This window comes from Lagenorhynchus albirostris, chromosome 3 (assembly GCF_949774975.1).
Source record: "Lagenorhynchus albirostris chromosome 3, mLagAlb1.1, whole genome shotgun sequence".
NCBI lineage: Eukaryota > Metazoa > Chordata > Mammalia > Artiodactyla > Delphinidae > Lagenorhynchus > Lagenorhynchus albirostris.
The window spans coordinates 106,130,869-106,154,142 of NC_083097.1; the positions used below are offsets into that span (position 1 = coordinate 106,130,869).

At 37.0% G+C, this 23,274-nt stretch overlaps 1 protein-coding gene across 1 annotated transcript in view; it reads right to left on the reverse strand.

The window, feature by feature from the left end:
* The window catches only part of FBN2 (fibrillin 2), a 231,120-nt gene that overhangs the window by 201,413 nt on the left and 6,433 nt on the right, over positions 1 to 23,274 (reverse strand). Inside the window, exons 3-5 of the mRNA XM_060146231.1 lie at positions 22,935 to 23,033; positions 19,922 to 20,017; positions 11,661 to 11,756 (exon numbers count right to left, since the gene is read on the reverse strand). Of these exons, the coding sequence (XP_060002214.1) occupies positions 11,661 to 11,756; positions 19,922 to 20,017; positions 22,935 to 23,033 (291 nt within the window). The remainder of the gene's footprint in view (positions 1 to 11,660; positions 11,757 to 19,921; positions 20,018 to 22,934; positions 23,034 to 23,274) is intronic.

Here is a 23,274-nt window from a genome sequence, read left to right on the forward strand (position 1 = left end):
AGGAATGAAATAGGAGACTGCTCCTCCAAATAATACAGGGAATGAGAATGATTCATCAATATCCTATGAAGTCTCACTAATTCTCCCTGGAGAGCTAGTGTGGGTTCAGCTTATGGAGAAATTAGGGAAAGTTTGGAGGAGTAAAAGTCCCTACCAACCAACATAATAGCTCATCAGAAAGCAGAAAAACAGAGAGGAACCAGCCGTTGTGATTTCTACCAGATGGGAGGAAACCAGACAGTGAAGACAGGATGATCCCCGCCACACAGGGTCAATCATCCCGAGTACTCAACAGGAGAAGAGGAGACCCATGGACAATATGGAAAAAAGACTCTCAGGGAGCAGGAGGCTGGACTGAAGTCCCTTATGATGACAATAGTGAGGAGGAGCTACTACTGGAGAATGATGGGGCAAATGGGTGAAATCAGCACCGAGCACGATTCTCTGAAATCAAAGGTACACCAGGGACTATAGCTGAAATGGGAGGAATCACTCAAATTTCAGGGATATCCCCTTTGAAAAGAGAAAATTCCCATGACCGTACAGAGTGATCCTAGGACAAGTCATACAAAGAATATCCTCAGAAAGTGCAGAGCACAGATCCTTTCATCAAAGCTGCCCAAACCCCAGCTGAGATCTTCCTCTCCTCTTCTGGGCTCAGAACACCAAGTACTTGAATCCCTGGCTCTCGAACAGGAGCAAGGACAGGAAGATAACTCTTAGGCAATTTTGGAAGGGAGAAAAGGAAAATTCACTTTTACCAAGTTAGTGGAAATAGAAATTCTGGACAGAGCTGCCCATTTTAAGCAAGCATAAGACAAAAAGAAATGGGACAGGAACTTTCTAACATACTGTAATTTTTTTTAAGACACAGAGCAGATTAAGAAAACAAGAATACTCCATTATAGGAAAAAAAGAATAATCAAGGAAATAGAAAATAATTATGCATCATTAAGTATAATGTTAGCTATAGCTTTTTTGGAACTGCCCCTTTATCACATTGAGGGAGATCTCTTACTCTCTAGTTTGTTGACAGTTTCAGGAATGGATTCTGGATCTTGTCAAATGTTTGTCTGCCTCTATTTAGATAATCATGTGATTTTTAAAAATTTGTTAATACGGTGACTTACACTGATTCTTTATTCTGGGATAAAACAATTGGTTATTATATACACTCTTTCAATATATTGTTGGTGCAGTTTGCTGAAATTCAAAAATTTTGTATCATGAAAAATATTTGCAAGCTCTTTTCTTTTCTTGAAATGCCTTTCACCCGTTTTGGTTTCAAAGTAATCTGGCCTCACAGAATGAGTTGGGAAGTTTTAACTCCTATTTCTTTTCTAGAAAAATTTTTATAGGGTTGGAATTATTTCCTTCTTAAATGTTCAGCAGAATTTACCAATGAAGCTATCTGAGTCAGGATTTTTCTTTATAAGAAGGTTTTTAGCTACAGGTTCAATTTCTTTAATTGATATAGGGATATCTATGTTATTTCTTCTTGAGTGAAGTTTGGTGATTTACATCTTTCAAGAAATTACCCACTTCATTTTTATTAGCTTAAAGCTGTTCATGGTATTGCCTCATTATTCACTTATCAGTAAAATTTGGAGCTCATTCTTGATATTGATAATATATCTTGATATTCTTGATATTGATAATCTGTGTCTTCGCTTTTTCCCTGTCAGTGTGGATAGTGGCTTATCAATTTTATTAATCTTTTCAGTGAACCAGCTTTTGGTTTCAATGATTTTCTCACTTTCTCTGTTTCCTACTTCTTTTATTTTTACTCTGAACTTACTTCTTTTCTTCTGCTTATTTTGGTTTAATTTGTTCTTTTAATTTTTTAATGAAGAAGCTGAGGTCCCTGATTTGAGACCTCTCTACTTCTAATATAGACCTTTAGAGCTATAAAATTCCCTCCAAGTATTCCTTCAATGGCATCTCACAAATTCTGATATACTGTTTTCATTCATTCAGTTCAAAATGCTTTCTAATTTCCCTTTTGATTTCTTCTTTGATCCATGGATACCAGAAATGAGTTACACAGTTTCTGAATGTTTGGGTATTTTCCAGAGATCTTTCTGTTAATGCTTTCTGATTTAATTCCATTGTGAACTAAGAAGACACTTTGCATACAGCTTAAAGAATCTGTCAGGCTATGCCTGGGTTCTCTCTGCCCACAGCACAGCCTGAAAAAACTCTCAAGCAGCAACCTGGGAAAATCTAGCAGAGTCCTTTCAGGGATCACTTTCTGTTGTTACTTGAGGTCCAATATCTTGAAACCCATTGTTTCATATATTTATTCTGTTTTTCAGTTCTTCTCAGGCAGGAGGGTTAATCTGGTTCCTGTTAGGCCATCTTGGCTGGAAATAGAAGTCTCAAATTTGTTTTAAGTATTATGAGTTTTGAATAAATATTTTACCAGATCTTACACATAAAGAAACTCTAGGTATAAGCATGCAGAGGTATAATCAGAAATTTATATACCAAAAAGATTTCCCTAAGCCAGATAACAAAAGAACATAAAAATAGCAAGCCATCTCTTTCATTCTATTGGAAGTGGGTACCTATTTATCACTCTCACACTTAACAATTGATACAATATATTTCTAAAGTGTAGAAATACATTACTTTTGCAATTTTGTGTTTCACTTGAAATAAAGTTGTAGTTAAGTGTGTGAGTTTTGAGGTTATGCCACTGTGTTCCAATCCTACTTTCTCCATTTATTAGCTAAGTGAATTTCAGCAAATTGTTTTACCTCCTTGTGCCTCAGTTTTCTCATTTGTAATTTGATGTTAAAAAATGATATCTTTGGGTTGCTATAAGTATTTATTTCTCTAAAAAACTTATCATAATCCCCAGCATTACATAATTTTCCATTTCAAATTAATACCACTTTAATTTACGCAGAGATAAATCATAGTCTGACTGAAAACACTATACATACAAACGTAATAGATTCATTGCTATTATCTACCTGACATGCAATGAATTCTCCTGAATGAGGTCTTTGCCTTCAGCCTCTCCACCCTCCATTTCTTTTTGTTTACCACTCCAGATTGACCTTTATAGGGAACTCCTTTCAAGATTAGAAGTCCTTCATAATCCCTCTCCCCAGAGCCTACTGCATAGAGGGCAGCCTCTTGACTTTGGCATTCCAGACTTTGGGTATTAAAGTCCAAGTTTATTTTTCCAGCCTCATTTTCTACTCTTCCCTTTCACTGTATCTTAGAGCCACACTGATGAATAAGCATCCATGAACACTCAAGGACCTCAACTACGTCTGTACTTTTTTCATTCTATTTTTTCTACTTGGAACCGCTATGTTTATGTAGTCACATACACGGCCTGCCTTTTATATACTGCACTGTGTGGAGCAGAGGGAACACAAGGCAACTTAAGATAAAAATATCTGCTCTTAAAAGGCTCACAGCCAAAAAAGTAAGCAGTCACAATGCAATGATGAAGAGAGCTAGTCTAAAGGAATGGGGTATATGGCAGGTATAGTAAAAAAGCAGAGCATGCCTAATTTTTGCACCAAAGGTAAGGTAAGGCAGGGAGGCAGGTGGTGGTCAAGGAAAGCTTCACAGAGAAACTGTTCTCTGGACAGTCTGAAGACCCCTCTGACCTACTCGTATTAGATTTAGCAATATACTAGCCCATTGATTACAAGTACCTTGAGTGAAATAAACTACTATATATTAGTTACACTGTGAAATGCTTGGAACAAGACTTTGTGCATAGAGAAGGGGGAGACTAAAGAGACCAGTTAAATAGTAACTACTAATAGCAACACTGGTACTTACAGTAGAAACACATCAAAAAAAAGATGAGCAGGGTCTAAAAATTCAACTGCATAACAGGCAAGGCAGTGATGATGATATATAGTATATTTCATTTGACCTGTATTATCACAAAAAATCCACACAAAAATTACATTGTTCACAACAGATGCACTCTGACCTAAGACATTCCGAGTGATGCTGGAACAATCTTCCTCAACCATAAACACAATTTTGTGTAGGAGAGCATATCATATCTTGGCTTTATTTTTCATAATTATAGCTTATTATTTATTGAGCACTTACTCTGTGCCAGACACTGTCTAGGCACTTTATCTTTCATTTAATTCTCATACCAAAAGTGCGAGCCACTCTTAAAACATGCTATTTATTCTGAGTCCTTACATTCTCAATAAAAGCAGCATTAAACTTTATGTGTATGATTTAAACGGTTGACAAAATCCCTTTATTCCATATCTGAAATTCCATTTTTGAATATTCCGCTGTTATTTTTTGATAACTGGGGAGTTCAAAGAGATTAGCATCAATAATGATCATTTATTGGGTGCCAAGTATTGTATCATTAAGTCTCAAAAATAATTCAAGGTTGACACAGTAGACACCTATTATATATTCAGAAACACAGATCAGAGACGGCAATCACATTTCCAAGGTCACACAGGCCTTAATATTAAGGTTTGATTCTGGCTATACCCTGTGTTCCTAAAACACAGCAAATATCACTCAGTAGATGCCTACCATGTGCCAGGTGCTCTGCCTATTATGTGTTAGGAGCTTATTAACACAGTATTGCTTTTAATCTTCCCAACAACTCTATAAGGTAATTGCAGGTCCAGAATCCTTTTGAAACCCATGGAGACAGGTGTTATTTAAGAATTTTTAGTATTGGGGAATTTTTTTTTGAAATATACAATGATATAACATAAACCCCTCTCCCCACCCATGCACATTGTGTTATTTATTGCTTTTGGCTAAATCCTATGTAATAACCTTTCATTATACTTAATTCGTGTGTGTGTGGTAGCTTCACCTAGTTTCCATACCAGCTAAAACTCTAATGTCTTTGGACCTGATGCTGAAATAGGAAAACAGGAAAGTATTTATGGAGCTACACAAATATAAAATATTTGAATATTTTTATTTTGTATTGCAGGTTCCTCTGCCTCTAGGTAGACAAACCAAAAGCAAACAAAGATATACATAAATAAGGAAACTTAGAGCTGGAATAAATGAAAATACTCACTGGCTTAACTCAAAGGAGTTTTAGAAATAAAGCATCAGGGTGTAACAGGCTGCCAACACATTCAATCTTACTGCATAGATCAAAAGAGCACAGGCTTAAATCGAAGAGTGAGAAACGGAAGCTTGGTCTCTCCCAGATCAGATTAATCAATGAACTGATTTTCTCCAAAACTTAGAGCCGTCCTTTATACAGCCCAGATCTCCACTCTGAGTTTTAGCTTTCCATCTTCCTTTGCTATCATTCTTCATTCCGTTCTTCTTTTCTTTCCCTTCCACTTTCCACTGCCTGCTTTTTTTCTCTCTCATTTTCCTTCCCTTGTGTTCTTAATGGCATTCAAGATAAGGATGTCATCTGAGCTACTGCCAAAAAGTTCAGTTCCCACAGATCTTCTGGTATTTCTCTGATGCCCATTTAAGGCTAAGTTTAGCTTAGAGAGTGCAAGGTTATAAAACGTTCTTAACGACTTCAGGAGTGCAGAACTGTGTGTGTGTGTGTGAGTGTGCAGGAGCGTGTGAGTTTGACATCTGCGGCTGGTAATGTTTTCTCTCTGTTCCTTGTAATTTCATTCTCACTAAATCTTCTGAGTGCAAGAAAAAAGGGAGAGCTCTTATTTCTATAAACCAGCATCAGCTCAGTAACTGTGGTAACTGGTAATTAATTGCGGAGTTTAAATAATGTTATTCAGTACAAGATTCCATCATGCTATATCGTGTAATATCAACACAGGAATTAGTCCAATACTGTTTTTCCTATTATAATAAGTTAGTTCTTTTCATTCAGATTAATTGCAGGAAAACTTCTGTAATTCTCCCTTAATCAGGAACCATTTCTGAGCTCTCACATATATTTGTTACTACTCCTATTATAGTATTTACTATGTTGTATTTTATTTTAGTGTTTAAGCAGATGACTAGCTCTAGTCTTTAAACAGATAATTTGCTTCTCATTAACAGGGAGTATATATTGTTTGTAAATTGAACTCCACATACTTGGCCTAATACTAAATAAGTACTCAATAGATATGTGATAAATAAATAAATAAATAAATATTTATAAATAAATTTATTTAGTTACCATCCTGTATGTTCTAACTTGTGGTTAAAAAGGTAAAAGAACAAAATTCCAATAGGAATTTTAGGAAATTCCTAGGAAAAAACTATAGATATTTATATTTGGAAATGGGGAAGACTTTTTAAACATAATACCAAAGAAATAAATCATAAAAAGCCTTTTTGGAGGGAAATGAACAGAACATATGAAAAGCTTTAAATTTTCACATATTCAATGACTCAGTAATTACATTTCTACGATATATTCTAAGAATAAAATCAAAGATATAGATTTATCTACATAGATTTTTATCAGAGCTTTGCTAAGAAACAAACCAATAAAACCACAAGAGAACCTGAAAATGACCTTAAATGTTAAATGTTAATTAATAAAAAATGTAATTACAGCAGACAGCTATATCACCATAATTGAATTTAAGGTCTGAAATCGGATTGTTGGAGATCCTCCTCCCGTTCTAATACCCCCAATGCTACCGTAAGTTTGAAGTGGGCAAAACTTCCTCATCTGTGAGACAGAAAATAACTTTACAAATATCATACAGTTGTTTAGAATGTAGATACCTAGCCCTCATTATTACAACATGCAGTGTAACTATTATAATCCGTAATCTAATACAATGTTCGTCATAACCTAAAAGAAGCAGCAGCATATAAGTACATTTCATGTTACAGAACATGAAATATTCTTACAGTTGATTCCAGTAAGAATGGAAACAGCCCATTCTTTGTAAGCAACATATGTGTGGTAGAACAAAGGACTCAAAGTATAACCCAAATCTTAAAAGTAATTAATTCTGACTGGAGAAAAATCATAAATAATTGCATTTCTTGTTTTTCCTTGTCTTATTTTCTAAATTACCTTATAACAAACACACGTTACCTTTAGATAAGAAGATTACAATGGGAGGAATTTTTTCTAAAAGTACTGCCTATTCGTTTCTTGCAAGTATCAAATCCACTGCATACAGAATTCTGCAGAATTCCAGTCTGTTCTCTCACCACACTCCCCTGTATTCCTGGTCACATTATTAATTTACTATGCTACTTGAATGTCCATAGGCTGAACAAACCCACCCTGCATACTTCATAATAAATTCCAAGAGCATGGAATTAATGTTGATTAATAAATGTATAACTTATTTCTGCACAAAGTTTGGTCTGGTCTACATAATCCCCAGAATTCTGGAAAACCCTAATTTGCCAATCTCCACTCCCGTTCTTGGAGAATCTGGATAAGGTCTGAGTAGGTTTAATAACAGTCACAGTTACTTTACCAACTGAAATGTGAGTGGATGAACAAAAATGTACAGAATAATTCAAGACTTTAAGGTGCCATCACACAGTAAGTTATAACGGATGCCTTTAGAGAAGTCACCATCATCACGTTCCCCCTGAATTAGACAGTAAGAGAGGCACTATACATCTGTTAAATGCCCGCTTAGGCAGGAGCATAATAACGCAGAGTTTAAACAGCCAGGACTCTGACAACGGAATTCCGTCTCACGATGGAGGGAGCTAGCGCACACCCTGTGACTGGAAGTATTCGAGCAGAAGCTGAGTTACAACAATGAGTTCATGCGTTAACTGGATGATTTTATGAAAGTTATCCTGAAGGGAAATCCGTCCATTTTACATTTCACATAAAGGCGTGATACTTTAGATTTTATAAACTTTAACATTTGCAACTTGATCTCACTTTTTTTTCTGAGGCAGATTCAGATTAACAAAAGGAAATTTTCTTTAAAACATCAGTAGGTTAAAAAGTAAATTTCCTATCCTCCTTTTTAAGGTACCATTTACTGAAAGATATACATTTTAAAGGAAATATCACTAAGCATAAGGGTATTTGAAATTTTACCAAATTTATACACTTTTTAAAAGTAAGTCATGTTTACATGTTTACTACTACAAACTGTTAAAAAACAATTGTTTAACAATTTGTAGTAGTAATTTATGCATAATTTAAAAGGGTCTAGGATATATTGCTTTTTTTTTTTTTTTTTTTTTTTTGCGGTACGTGGGCCTCTCACTGTTGTGGCCTTTCCCATTGCGAAGCACAGGCTCCGGACGCACAGGCTCAGCGGCCATGGCTCACGAGCCTAGCCACTCCGCGGCATGTGGGATCTTCTTGGACCGGGGCACGAACCCGTGTCCCCTGCATCGGCCGGCAGACTCTCAACCACTGCGCCACCAGGGAAGCCCTAGGATATATTTCTAACAGATGGTCTCTATATAAGCATCAAGGAAAATTCCATTACAAAATACGATTTCAACAACCATTTAAGGTATAGAAGTTTAAACAGGGACCTGGGGCAGGCCATGTTTTGTTTTGTTTTTTAAAATATTTATTTATTTATTTGGCAGCATCGGGTCTTAGTTGCGACACGTGGTTTCTTTCGTTGTGGTGCGAGGGCTCTACAGCGCGTGCGCTTACTTGCTCCGCGGCATGTGGGATCTTAGTTCCCTGAACCAGGGATCGAACCTGCATCCCCTGCATTGGAAAGCGGATTCTTAACCACTGGACCACCAGGGAAGTCTCCAGGACACTGGAGTTTATAATAAGTAATCACTGTACTTAGTCCAGAAATCCCTCAGGTAATTTCATTTCTTGCCTGCCTGCCCCCTCCAAGTTTCTACTGATAAATAATAAGGTATATTTTAAGTGTTAGAGAAAAAACACCAAGTCTTGATATAAAATGATGAATGCATGTCTATGTATTTTCAGGTTTATATTAAGTGCAATATTTATCTTATTTCAAATGTCATCTTTATGGAGAGAGAAGCAAAAAGAATGAATATTGTCATGTGCCTTGGACATAGCTAAGCTGTCTGCATTTTACAATCAGCATGAGACCACAAGAACTCTTTCTTCAATGCTAAGTAAAAAAGGTCATTGTACATATCAGCAAGAATGAGGAAAGAACTCCAAAAAGGCTCAGCTTACCCAGCACCAAGACTCAAGTTAAATACCACAATCATGCCAGCCATTGGTTACCATTCAGTCTCTGTCTCCAGTCCGGAAACCAGTCTGCCAGAAGCCCAGATAGCAGAAAAAGCTGCCATGTTTATCACACTACTGATCCCAAGAGACCAATTTAAACAGAAATTATATGTGTTCTACATTAACAATGAAAAGTATCCCTAATTTTACAAAAGAGTTTTTTCTAGGAGAACAAAGAACATATATTTTGAAAATTCAATCATTGAAAAAGACAATATGAACCGTAAATGTAAACTGGGCACGTGGGCCTATTCACTAATGTCAACATAAATAAATTATTCCTTTTGTAGCTAAGCAGACAATGTTTCTTGAGAAAAATTGTGAACTCCACTTTCAGTGGGTTAGCTATTACACATAAAAATTCAATTGAAAATATCTTTCAAAAGCTTTAAAGTTCAGAGTTGCAATCTAAGAGTGGAAATTGCTAATTTCTTCTTTGGAAGAAACAAAGTTTTCGAACTTTCATCTGAAGGTTAGTACTTAAAAAGATTTTTAAGAAACAAACCCATGTTTTAAAAAAAAAATCCTTCAGGCCAATGCATTAACTAATAAATTTTGTAATTCTTCTGAAAACATGCTACTGTACGTGTAAAATATATGTTAAGTCTTTATTGAATTTCCATAAATTTAGTAAGGACTAACAAACCCAATGAATGAATAACTGTTGCAGAATAACGATGTAATAATGCCTGGAAGCCTCTTTCTCGAAACTACACAATTCCTTTGCCAATTAGGAATTGAATTTGAAATCTGCTCAAGATAAAAGTGCTACAAAGTTTACATGACCTCCAGAAAAATGAACATCATCTCCACCAATTATAACTATGTTAGAAATTATAAATTTAACTATTTTCCATTCTATGGTGTTTAAATAAACTTATCATCTCGGAAATTTGTTTTATTCCATTCTCAACAACTTATCATTTTATGCTAACATTTCACAATTAATTTTTCTTCCGAAAATAAAAGCATCTGGTGAAGACATTTAAATTTGTCCTAAGTGTAACTATAAACTCTGTCATTTGTGGAATGTACTTCGGTCCCAAGAAATCTCTATTACCTTAGGAATAATGTAAATATCTTAATGTACATATACATACAAGTGTATGTTAAAAGGCTGCATACATCTTACTTTTCAAACTTCACCATATAATTCTAATTTCTCAGCTTCTTCTCAAACTTCAACCTGAATATCAGGATTAAGTTTTTGTCAGTGTAATGGATATAATTTTAAAAACACAAGGTTTCTTTGCAATTCAAAGCCTCTACACATATATAAACCATCACCACTACTTATCTGTAACATTTCAATGACATAGCTTCATATACTCAAAGTTTCACAACAAAGAAAGCACTATACAACTTTAGATGCTATGAAAGCCCTGGGAAAATCAATTGAGTATGTATGTAATTATGAATGATTATGTAATATTGATTTTAGTTTAAGCTTATTTTACTTTTATGGTTCAGTGCTAAACAGTTATCCCGTTTTATAAAATTTACCTTCTTTGATATGCCCTTTTGCTATCAGAACATTATTAATAGTTCACTTGTTGCATCAACACTGGGGATTTTCAGTAGTCTACAGGTCACGAGTTTAACTGCTATTTAAATTATGGTAAATTGTTTTCATATTGGCTTGACCGACCATTTACATGGATAAGGTGGACAATGCTGGATGCCTACCTAGTACCCATTCCCCTACCCCCTTCCTCCTGCCCAACACAACTTCTACTGGGTTGATACCAAACTCTCCTTTTCAGATAGATGACTTTGAGAGGCTTTCATCATCTCCTGCTCCAAAGGCAGGTCCTGGTAAGTCTACATGGAACGTATTAATACCATTCCTCTTACCAGGGACTGGTTCAAAAACTCAAGCTTAATCCAATCAGTGTGTGGAGTATTTCTGAAGGCTAGTATTGGCCCATGGTTAAAGAAGAGGTTTTCTCTCTCTAGATGTGAACAAGAAAGCATGTTCCCTTAGTTACTGCTGGCAGTCATTTTACAACCATAAAGAACTGGAGGGTAGGGCAAAACTGACAAAGGAAGGCAAGGCCAAGAGAAGTAGAACAACAGAATGAAAGCCTTGATCATGTCCTACCTGAAGCCCAGTGACTCTGGAATTTTTGTATGCAATGTAATACATTTCCTTGTTAGTTAGGGCAATTTATTTCAGAATTTTGTTGGTTTTGCAGCCAAGAACATGCTACATTTTTTTTTAACAGAGGCCGCACTGCCAACAGTGACTCCTAATTTGAATTAACTCCAAATTATTAGGTTCTGCCATCAGTCACTCACTCAGAATTACTCTAGAGCCGGAGTCCCAGAGTTGGCCTCCTGAACTGAGTTCACTCTGGTGGAAAAAACTGAGACACTTCAGCCGCTATTAGCTATATCTCAAAATCTGACCATGCAAGTTATAGACATAATCAAAGAAGAATGAAAATATTATTTCGTTAGATTTTTTCATCAAGTGATAAAAAATTACACATTTACAACAAGATAAACTTCTCCAAAGGGAGGTTCTCTTTTCTCTTCTTACCTCTTTCACACTGTGGACCAGTGAATCCATAAACACAAGCACAGCGGTTGGGTCCAATACAACGTCCACCATTCTGACATCCATTTTCACAGACGGCTGCACACAAACACAACAAGAAGCTCACTGTACAGTAAATGTCCAAGTACAATGTAGTAGTGTAGAAATGTAGCAATAATGGATCTTACTTCTAAAACAAGTCACATCACACATTTAAGTAAATATATTTCAGTGTATATTGAGACCAAAACCTACACAATTCATGTAAATCACATTGTTAAGCAAGCATTTGGTAAAAGTTTTTTTTTAAATCAGAATCACAAGGATTGGCTGGCTCTAATGCCCATACAGTCAGAATATAATGATTCGATCCTCTATTTCAGTTCTATTAACACTATAATCTATTTTCATAGGTAAAAGTTGACTAAAATATGAAGGAAAAGGATTGTAGACTTTAGAGAGCAGAGAGAGGGAGAAAAAGAAGCAGAGGAAAATGCAACATGAAAAAATAAAGAGGATATGGCAGTAAAAAAGAAAAAAACAAAGAAAAGGAAGCCAAAACTGAAGGCAGAATAAATAAGTAAAAGGCAAAGCTAACATGAAAAATGGGGGAAAATACTATCAATTCAGCAATAAAATACCAAGAGAAGTAACTAACGTGTCAACTTATAGAAAGAAAGAAAGGGGAAAACCTCACTGTGTCAACACAAAAGGTTCTTTCTTATGAAATTAACCCACAGTTCAAAATGTGTAAGTAATGATGACAAACACCTGCAGCACACACTTTCCCTGCTCTGGACTTGCGACAGGGAGACCAGAATTCGGAAGTCAGGTGGCCCAGAGGGAGCCAGTGAGTCAGAAAGGAATCTGAACTCTCTCCCCACCCTCTCTCCCCACTGCACCTCCCAAGGGGAGCAACTCAGCAGCCAGGACCCAAGCCAAGGAAGTGTCCTTAAAAAATCACCCTTCAGATTACTTGAAAAATAACTATTCCTGTGAAACATAATGAGGACAGCTGAATTCAAGAATCTCATCTCCTGCAAGAGAAAATACCAATACTACAAGCTGTGTCATAACCTACCCACCTGTTGAACAGATTAACACTCTGTCCTCACAGAAGTAGAAGAGGATTACATTCTATGACCTGTGCCTCCAAAACAGGACTTAAGACACGAAAGAGCAGTGACGAGGCAGAGCACATTTACGTGCGCTTCAAGTGACGGCCATATCGGGAATGGGAAGCTCAATAAATAAAGCAATATCTAAAGATGCAAGAGGGTTGCTATTTCCTTACCAGGAACATGCAGCTGGATTACCTACCATCATCCAGAACACACAGAATGGTTTCTCTTCTGCTCATAGTAGCAATACCAAAGCAAACTTTGAAACAAGACACCTTCATCTTAAAGCATCAGTGTGCCAATGGTCTTAAAATTCTTTGTCTGCATCAGGCTTCGCTCCAAAGCAGAATTCTTTGTATGTCTACACAGGAACGTCCCCCTAAGAACAACACCTTTCCACTTCTTCACTTGTCCCAAGCTGAGTTTTACTAGAAAGTCCAATTCATCACTGCCTTGGAAAAACAGTTGGGCAGTAAGTTAGATCGATAAATACACAGGATAAAAGACGCGAAATAAAGGTCGTGAGAAGCATGAGAAAGATGGAGGTGGACAGGAATGTGGAAGGAACAAAAATCTGTCAAGAGAACTCTCGGTAGGGTATAATTTCACAGAAACAACCGTAAGGATTTGAGTATTTTGATTGCTAAAGGTATACTGCAAATGGGTAACACTCACCTAATGTAATTAATTAATATGAAAGGAATTTTCTTTAAATATTATCAAGGTGTAAGAAATGTAAATGAAAGTCACTGTCCCAGACATGTTCTCTCATTATGCATATGCTAACCCTTATGATGTGAACGGGAAAACGCGTCCATGACTGACACTCAGGATCTATCCCTGGGGAGGCGGAGGGAGGGCTTCTCTCAGGGTTTTCCAAGACAGAGCTTCCAAATGCCAGTGAGGAGAAGAGGGTTGGATAAGCCTGGAGCACCTCCTGGAGAGAGCTCGCCCAGTACACATAAAATCCAGGCTAACCTACACAGGTTAGACTAACAATGCCTCTCTTCTCACTAAATTTCTTTTTGGTGTGGAAAACGTAGTTATTATTCATAAAAAACTATATTAACGTGCAACATGGCTTCTTGTTACTTCAAATGAAATAATTTTTTAAATTTCTCAATTTTAATTTTTAATACAGTAAATATCAGCAGGTATAACCCATTTAAACAAAAGATCGTAGGTGACTTCAATAATTTAAGGAAGTACCAAGGGTTCCTCTGAACAAGAAGGATGAGACTGGCCAATACAGCCATTTGCTTCTATTCCTACTCTCACCTGAGAGAGAGCTCTTCCAGGAGAGGGACCATAGGGAGTTTGCCTTTGTATCCCCCTCATTTACTGTAGTATTTGATGTACTGCAGATTCTCAAAAGCTCCCAAAATATGTCAAGATCTCGCAGGATTCTTCCCACCTTTTTGGGAGGCGGTACAAAGCAGGGAACAGATGAGGAGTTCTGCTGTGCTCAGCACATCCCAATCACGTCATCCTTCCGATTCTCAGCTTCCCTGCCTATAAAGTAAATAGTCCCTACCCCAGAGGAGTTTGAGGATTAAATAAAATGGTGTAAAAAGCAAAGTTCACAGTGGCTACACATTAAAGTGTTCTACAATCTTAAGTCCCCTTCTTTTTTGTACTGCAAAGGATCTGTATGAAAAACAAGACTTGTTCTACAGCAACCAAAGTTTACCCTGAAGAGCAATAGCCAAAGAAGAGAAGCAGGCAATGCAGATATAAAAGTGGACCAAAAGGAAAAAAAAAGAGGTAATTTCCTTCTTTTGAATAAATTAGGATAAAAGTTATTTTATAAAGTAACAAGACATAATGGCAACAAATTTACCTTTCAACTGCAGTTGGAAAGAAACTTGTATAAGCCTAAATTTCCACCATGGAAAGAATGCTGACCACTCAGGAAGAAAAAAATAATTGCTTACACCTAGTGTGGGACAAAGCAAAAGGCAAGGAAGAAGACGACTATGCAAAGAAATATGAGCTTGTTTCTTAACTGCCTGCCATGATCTGGGGAGAAGGGAGAAGCAAAGCCTGTTTCAAGCTGGTCAGCCTGTGATATAGAACCCTGATCATGACTGCCAAAGCCCAAATATTTTTATTCAGTAGATATTTACTGAGCACCTACTCTGTGCTAGGTAATATGACAAGTGTCTGTTATTACTAGACAGACTCCTGTACCACTCAATATAGGTACAAACACTTGGACATAAGTCAAATCTGAAATTATGGTAGTTACTTCTACACAAACGTATGGGATAAAAACAGATGCTAAACCAGGTTAAAACGCTACAAAGAGGAAAGAAACAAAAGCCTATTTTTCTACATGAGATAATATAAATCTCTGCTACAGGCACTACCTTTTTCCTTTGTCTTCCAGGTTACCATGCTCTCCCAGTTTTCCTCCTGTCTCACTGTCTACTCTTCCTCACTCTTTGCTGGCTTCTCCTTTCTCTTCTCCACCTCAAAATGTTGGGCAGCAATCAAGGCTCTGGCTTCAGCCCTCTTCTCTTCTCTACCTGCACCAACTTCCTAGTGATCTTTGTCTAGGCCTACAATTAAAAGATTAACCATATAAAAATTCAATCTATATGCTCCCGAAGTCATATCTCTATCTCTAACCTGTCTCCTAAGAGCTGAGTTCATAGATTTTTTCACTTGGAAGTCTAACAAACTTCTTTAACTATCAAATCCAAAAGAGAACTCTTGATATCCCATGCTCTTAGCCCCACCTGACCCCAGTCCAACCCACTCCCCACTCAGTCTTTGGAATATCAGGAAATGGCATCACCATTCAGCCCAGAGCTCAAGCCAAACCTTCTAGCTGTCATTATGGATCTTGCTTTTTCTTTTAGTCTCATTCACCACACCCATTCCATCAGTACACACTTCCTTCCATAGATTCTACCTCCAATGCAAGCTTAATCCAAACACTTATCCCATCCTCAGTTACTAGAACATCATTTACCAGCACCACTGCACTAGCCTCCTAACTGGCCCTTTCATTTTCTCTCTTGCCATTTCTACAATCCAGTTTCAACACAGCAGCCAGAGTGATTTTTTTTTTAATGTTAATCGGATTGTATCACTCCACTGCTCAAACTGCACCAATGGGTTCCCATAATATTTAGGGGATAGTCCAAATTTCTTTCCTTGGTTTATGAGGCCCTACACCTTTGCCTCTGAACTCATCCCCTGCCATTATTTCTTTCCCTCACTTCAGCCACATAAGTCTTCCTCTTGTTTCCAAAATGTATGTAATCTGTTCCCACCACAGGTCCTTTGTATTTGCTTTTCCCACTGTCTAGAACACTTTTCCCATAGACTTAAAAGCACAGACTCAGGTCTGTGTTCAAAGTCACCTTCTCAGAGATTCCCCAGTTAAAAAATAGCAGAGAACTGCTTATTCTGACCCAGACTCTCTCCCCCTTACTCTCATTTATTGTTCTAGAACTTCTCATCCCCTAAATTTGTATTAGGCATTTCACTTTTCACCTACTTGTTACCTGTCTTCCCTACCACAAGATAAGCTCTAAGAAGTTGGGCATCATCTTGCTGGTGACTGATGTACTCCCAGCACCTTGCACAATGTGGGGCATACAGTAGTTATTCAATAAACATTGCTGAAGGAAATGAAAGAGTGCTTTCTAAAGAACATTTTCTACATTTCTGGGAAAGCAGCTAAGCAATTTTAATGTTTTTATAATCCTCATTTTAAAAAACATTTCCAGGATTTTTCTGGGTTTACAAGTTCATACTGTTACACCCGCCTCTTTACTCCCAGTAATACTCTCTCTATATAAGACAACTTAGAAAGCATCTTCCTTAAACCATTTCTTGAGCTGACATGTTCTAGTTATCATACCATCACCTTCTTATGTGCTGGGACTAATGAATTTTTTAAGTTATATAACTTTCTTGAACCAAATGTTCTATTACCCGTGAGTAAATGTTAGGCAAGGATAGTTCCGTCCCATGAGATATCTAGAGGACAAATTTTCGGATGTATGATGGGCTTCTGGCCCAGTGCTTTTTCCCTTTCCCCTGACTGAAAAGTGTGGTGACATCAATATGGCTTGTCACAGGGGCAGAAGAACATAAAAGCACCTCCTACAGGATGGGAAACTACTTTCCATCACCTCATTTCCCATTTCTGTGTGAAAAGCAGGGAAGAGACATACCTACAAGAGCGCTTTCTGTAGAACTTTCAGGAAAATACATACATAAACACACATACCCCAGACAGGTACAGCAGCTGAATTCAGGCAAAAGTGGCTAGTTTTAGGATAGGTTTGACGAAATACTCTGAAAGACCAGTTGAGGCAAGGCTCTTCCCCTGCAATTCTAAAGGAATTATGATTTTTCTCCCTGAGGAGTAAAAGGCTGAGTTTCAAGAAGCATAACAGTGTCTCTTCTCTGGCTATTGAATTCTATAAAATAGGGATACAATCAGATCTCCTAATGTTTTTGTAGGTGTAAAAAAAGGTATAAATCTGCTTTGTTATAAATAAAATAGACAAATTATGGGAACATGCTGTATAGCACAGGGAACTCTACCTAATGCACTGTGGTAACCTAAATGGGAGGGAAGTCCAAAAGGGAGGGGATACCTGTCTGTGTATGGCTGATTCATTTTGGTGTGCAGTGGAGGCTAACACAACATTATAAAGCAACTGTACTCCAATAAAAATAAATAAATAAATAAATATGGTGTTCATAATAGACTTTTTTAAATAGTTATAATCTGGAGTCCATTGTATAAAATTTGGAAAATGCTTGAATGTATGAAAAAATACAGAAAAAAATCATTTATGAAAAAAGAAATTTTGTTACAATCTGATCCACTGTTGTCCAGCTGTTTCCTGCTCTCACCTGGTCAACCCTAGCCTAAAAAAAGTTATTACATTGGCATCTTCTATTCTTGCAAAAAACTGGCCTCAGTGCACGGTGTTCTCTCAAATTCCTTAAGATTCCATTTCCCAAGCTCAATCTCAGGCTAGCTTAACAGATTTTTCCATACCTGAGAACCACCTACACAAGGGGTCTGCAAACTATGGGTCACAGGACAGATCTGGCTCACTGCCAGTTTTTGTGCTGTCCATGAGTTAAGAAGGGTTTTTACAATTTTATGTGGTTGAAAAATCAAAAGAAGAATAATATTTTTGTGACACGTGGAAATTATATGAAATTCAAATTTCAGTGTCCAGAAAGTTTTGCTGAAACACAGCCAAGCTTTTCTATTTGCATATGGTTGCTTTTGCACTACAATGGCAGAGTTGAATAGTGACACGGATCACAAAGTGTAAAATATTTACTATCTGGCCTTTACAGAAAATGTTTGTCGACTCCTGACCTTAAGAGAATATTTTTCTTTAAATCAATTCACCTGTTTATTTTAAATTATTTTAAAAGAAAACTTCATAGCATTTATAAACAGAAAGCTAAAATTACCCAAACCTGAAGGCAACCTCAAAAATAACATCAACAGCCACAAGGAGATACTTTGTATCCATTAAGATTGCTACCGTCAAGAAAACAGAAATAACAATTGTTAGTGAGGATGTGGAGAAATTGGAACCCTTGTGCACTGCTGGTTCCCACCTGTAGTAAAATATAAAACAGTGTAGCCACTATTGAAAACAGTATGAAGGGTAGGTCTTCAAAAAATGTAAAACAGAATTACCATATGATCCCTGGATTCCAGTCGTGGGTATATATCCAAAAGACCTGAAGCAGGGACTTGAATGGATGTTTATCCACCCAGGTTCACCACAGTGTTATTTGTAACCAGAGGTGGAAGTATCTCAAGTGTCCATCAATGGACAAATAGATAAAAGCAAAATATGACATATACACAAAATGGAATATTATTCAGCCTTAAAAAGGAAGAAAATTCTGACACAAGCTACAACATAAAGGAACCACGAACACATTATGCTAAGTGAAATAAGCCAGCCACAAAAGGACAAATACTATATGATTCCACTTATATGTGGTACCTAGAGCTGTCAAATTCACGGAGACAGAAAGTAGAATGGTGCTTGCCAGGAGGTGGGGTGAGGGGAAATGGGGAGATAGCATTTAATGGGTACAGAGTTTCAGTCTTGCAACACAAAAAATGTTCTGTGGATGGATGCTGGCAACAGTTGCATGACAATGTGAATGTACTTAATGCCACTGAATATACACTTAGTAGTTAAAATGGTAAATTTTATATTATATATATTTTACAATAATTTCAGAAGTTTTTTAAACTGCAACAAAACCAGAATAAGGTTAGTTTAAAACAAGCTAGATATTCTTGCACATCTAAGACGTGGTCTTGCTACGTTAAAATGGTTAATGAACAATCCTTAGGGAGGCCTTGATGATTAGCAGCAAACCTAGACGCTGCACCTGATGAAATGCAAACGGAGTGAAAAGGGACTTTCTTACTATTTATGATTCAACTTTCGTTAATATCATGTCCTTCTACTCATCCATACTTAAAAATATGGGGATTCCTGTAAGAGTCCCACAATTTGGGAAGCACTAACCTAAAGTATTGCCCAGTGATAAGTCAAAATACAAGAGCTATCATCCTTACATTCTTGCTAAAAGGTTGTTTTTGATTATAATAGGATATTCTCCAGTGAGTGAAGAGCTTTGCTGGATTAAAGCTCCCTCTTTCACAATGACATGATTTTTAAAAAATCACCTCACAGCCCTGCACTGTGGTGTTAAATAATAAAATATATTTGAGCAAAGAACAATTTATAAGATTGGCTCTGCTAGGGTTAAATTTGGGATATCTTAAAAACAGAGAGAGATCACAGCGAACGTTACCATTTTTTTCAGACAGGTATCCATGCTTTATGGAACTAGATAAAAGAAAATCAAGTAAATATTTACCTGTGATATATGTCAAATTTGATAAAGCACTAGTAATATTCAACAACATCAATACTCTAAAACAAAAATTTTTAAAGAACTGGAAAACATTAGGTATTCAGCTATAAGGTATGTCTTTTCTACATCAACATATTTTTAAAGGATTTTAAGATCCTTTACAAGACCTTAAGTTACGACTCAGTATCAAACGCCCACTCAATCAAATTATTTCCAATAAATCGAGTCTATCCCAATGTTGCTTACGTTGTCCACAATAAGTTCCAATATATCCTTTCTGGCACTGGCAATGGTCATCTGCACAGGTCCCACCATTCATGCACCTAACACTGCACTGCTGAACTGCAAAGAACAACAAAAAACATACAATTATCAATCACCAGAATTATCGTATCTGTGAGAGTTATAAAACTACACTAAATACCCAATTAATGACAAATGTATTCTATGGAAGTAAATGTTATGACCCAAGCATACCTTTATTTATTTGTAGTAAGTATGCACACGAGCATATCTGTTACAACATATGTTATTTAGTATATATTTAAAATCTATTACACTTTCAATGTTAAAAGAAGGAAATATAAGGTGACTAGAAGTGTAAGTTCTAGGATGCAGGAAGCACTCATGTATCCATTCAGAATGCGGTGGCTGAGGCCTGGCACTGCCATCACCCAGTGCTTAAGCAACTGCTTCTCTTTCTCTCACATCAAGTGTTTTAACAAGGTCTGCAGGTTCCACTGGAAAATACATCTCAAATCCATCTTCTCCTTTCTGTCGCCATTGATACTGTGTGGTACAGCTACCCTCATCTCTCACCTGGACTGTTGCAGTAACCTCCTGATAGGTTCCCTAGCTTCTACTCTTACCCTCTTCAAATTCTTTCTCTGCAGAGCAGCTACAGTAATCTTTTAATAATATAAATGGCATTGCTTCATTTTCTTATTGAAACCCTTTCAATGATTCCCTGTTGCATTTGGGATATAATGCAACCCTTCCATGACCAAGGAGGCCGTGTATTATCTCCCTGGATGTGCCGGTTTCTCTAAGACCTTCTCTTCCCAATCTTCCTCTTTGTAATCACATGAACCTTTCACAGTTTCTCAAGTGGAGGAAAGGTCTTTTGATTTGCTACTTCCTCTCCCTGTGAGGGTCCCTCCCTGGCTCTTCTCATGCCTGGCTCATTCTCGTCCTTCAGAACTCAGCTCCAATATCACGTCTCATCAGAGTGGTCTTGTCTGGCTCCTGTAACTAGGTTCCCCCTTGGCTCCAGGCTGTTCTCCTTCACAGCAAAGTTTCCTTCCGAGAACTTACCACTACCTATAATGACTCTGTGGTGTTTGTTTACTTGTGTTTTGTCTGTCTCCCTACAGGGATGTAAGCTCCGTGACAGTGGATGCCAAGTCCATTATGACATCAGGGCACTGAGCTCATTGCCATTTGCTGGGGCCAAGGAAACTGTGGAAGAAGTAGACTGTGGTCAACAATGAATTGAGAGTTTCATGCCACAGTTTCAGATGCCTACTATCCATTCAAGTGGAGATGTCCAATAGGAAATGGAACATGTGAATATGAAGCTCAGTGGAGGGATCTACTCTAGAGATAATCATTATGAGTTAGCAACACATTGGTAGTAACTGAAGACATATATGTAAACAAGTTCACCCAGGGAGGACAGAACTCTTGGGAATACCTAGCTGTGACTGTAAGGCTAATAAAGAAGATACAGAAAGGAGACTAAGAAATAATAATCAAGAAAAGGAGTATTGTGAGCCATTAATATTTTACAAGTGAAGGGAAAAGAGAGCATTTCAAGAAGATACTGATTAATGGCGCTAAATGCTTTGTGGAGCTGGAGCATCTTGAGGACTGGAAAGGAGAAAAGTTCCTGATGGAAAGGCAGCCAGTATTACTCAAGGCCAAATGAATTCAGGGATCCTCTATTAAATTACATACCATAAACTGAGGGTCAGCCAGTGATTGTTCAGCTGCCCAGGTAGAGGAATTAAGAAACTGAACTGTAAAAAATTTCTCCAGGTTTGGGTTTTTTGCTGAGGGTGTAGTTGAGAAAACTAAGAGAACAGGATAATGAAGATATGGGGAATGGTATCGTCCAGGCAGTCAGACAGGGAGGTTCAGGAAAGTAGTGGAAGAAGTTTGCTAATCAGGGTGGTCAAGAAAGTCTCGATGAATTCTAAATAACAGGTTTTCAAAGGTCGGGAAAATGACAGATTATTTTCACAGAAAATGAAACTAGAGCATTAATCAGAAGCTTCATCATCAGACAATGACATTTGTTATATGAATCTTGAATCTTATATTCCTCAATCAGATAAATTATCTATTACCTTTTCTTAGGGAAAATTTGTAGAGAGAAGTGTTAAAAATATAACAACTTCACACTAGTTTGAGGCAGACAAAGATTTATTTAATTATTGAGCAATTAAATAAATAATATCTGCTTCCACCTTGCTATAAAATATTACCTTAAACACTGGCCTAAAAGATTAATCTTGGACCTAAAGACCCATCAATTTCTACTTAGGTCATGAAAAACACAATCTTAGCCCACTGTTATTGTGATCTTACAGAGCTGTTGGGAGTCAGTATGTGAACAGCAAAATAGCTAATATATGTAAAACATCTGGTCAGTACACAATAAATAGTTGTTGTCATCTCAATCCTCTTATCCTTCCCCTTTAGTTAACCCACAAAACAGGATATGAGCCACAGGAGTTAAGCAAAGGCAATAAACAGAGCTGAGGGTTTGAGACTACAGGCTTAGGCATCAGAATCCCTGGCTTCAAATCCATGTTACTTTGGGCGAGTTAAACTTATGTGCCTCATCCTCCTTCTCTGTCAATGGGGTAATAATAGTATCTCATAATATTCATGTGAGAATTAAATAAAATGATATAAACACTTAAAACAGTACCTGCAACATGGTAAAAAACCCAGTTAAGTTATAGCTATTACTCACAAAGAATTACTTCTCCACTAAATCCAGGCTCTTTTACTGAATAGACACATAGCATCTGGACCAGTATGAAATCATTTTTCTTAATGAAAATCACTCCCCCATTACCCCTTAGTTGTTGGTGGCAACAACTAAGCCACCAAAGATTTTTACTCCAAAGATTAGTACTGACCTAGTTAGGAAAATTATCATGGGTCTATATCCTCATTGAAAAGGACATTTAGTATTTACTCAAAAGCTTACAGATAATGCAGTAAATAAGGTCACATATTAAAAACATACTTGATTTTGATCCACAGGTTGGTGATATTTGGCCGCTGGAACAAGTACACATGTTAGGACGGGAACAAAATCCATCTCCACAACTATTTCTACAAATTGCTGTAGAAAGCACAACAGGGAAACGAACGAACAATTAGGTAATAAACCATAGTTTACAAAATAAGAAAACTGTAGTTAAAAACAATAAACCTGAAAAACTAAGATATAAAATATGTGATATATTATATACAATGGAATATTACTCAGCCATAAAAAGAAACGAAATTGAGTTATTTGTAATGAGGTGGATGGACCTAGAGTCTGTCATACAGAATAAGGTAGTCAGAAAGAGACAAACAAA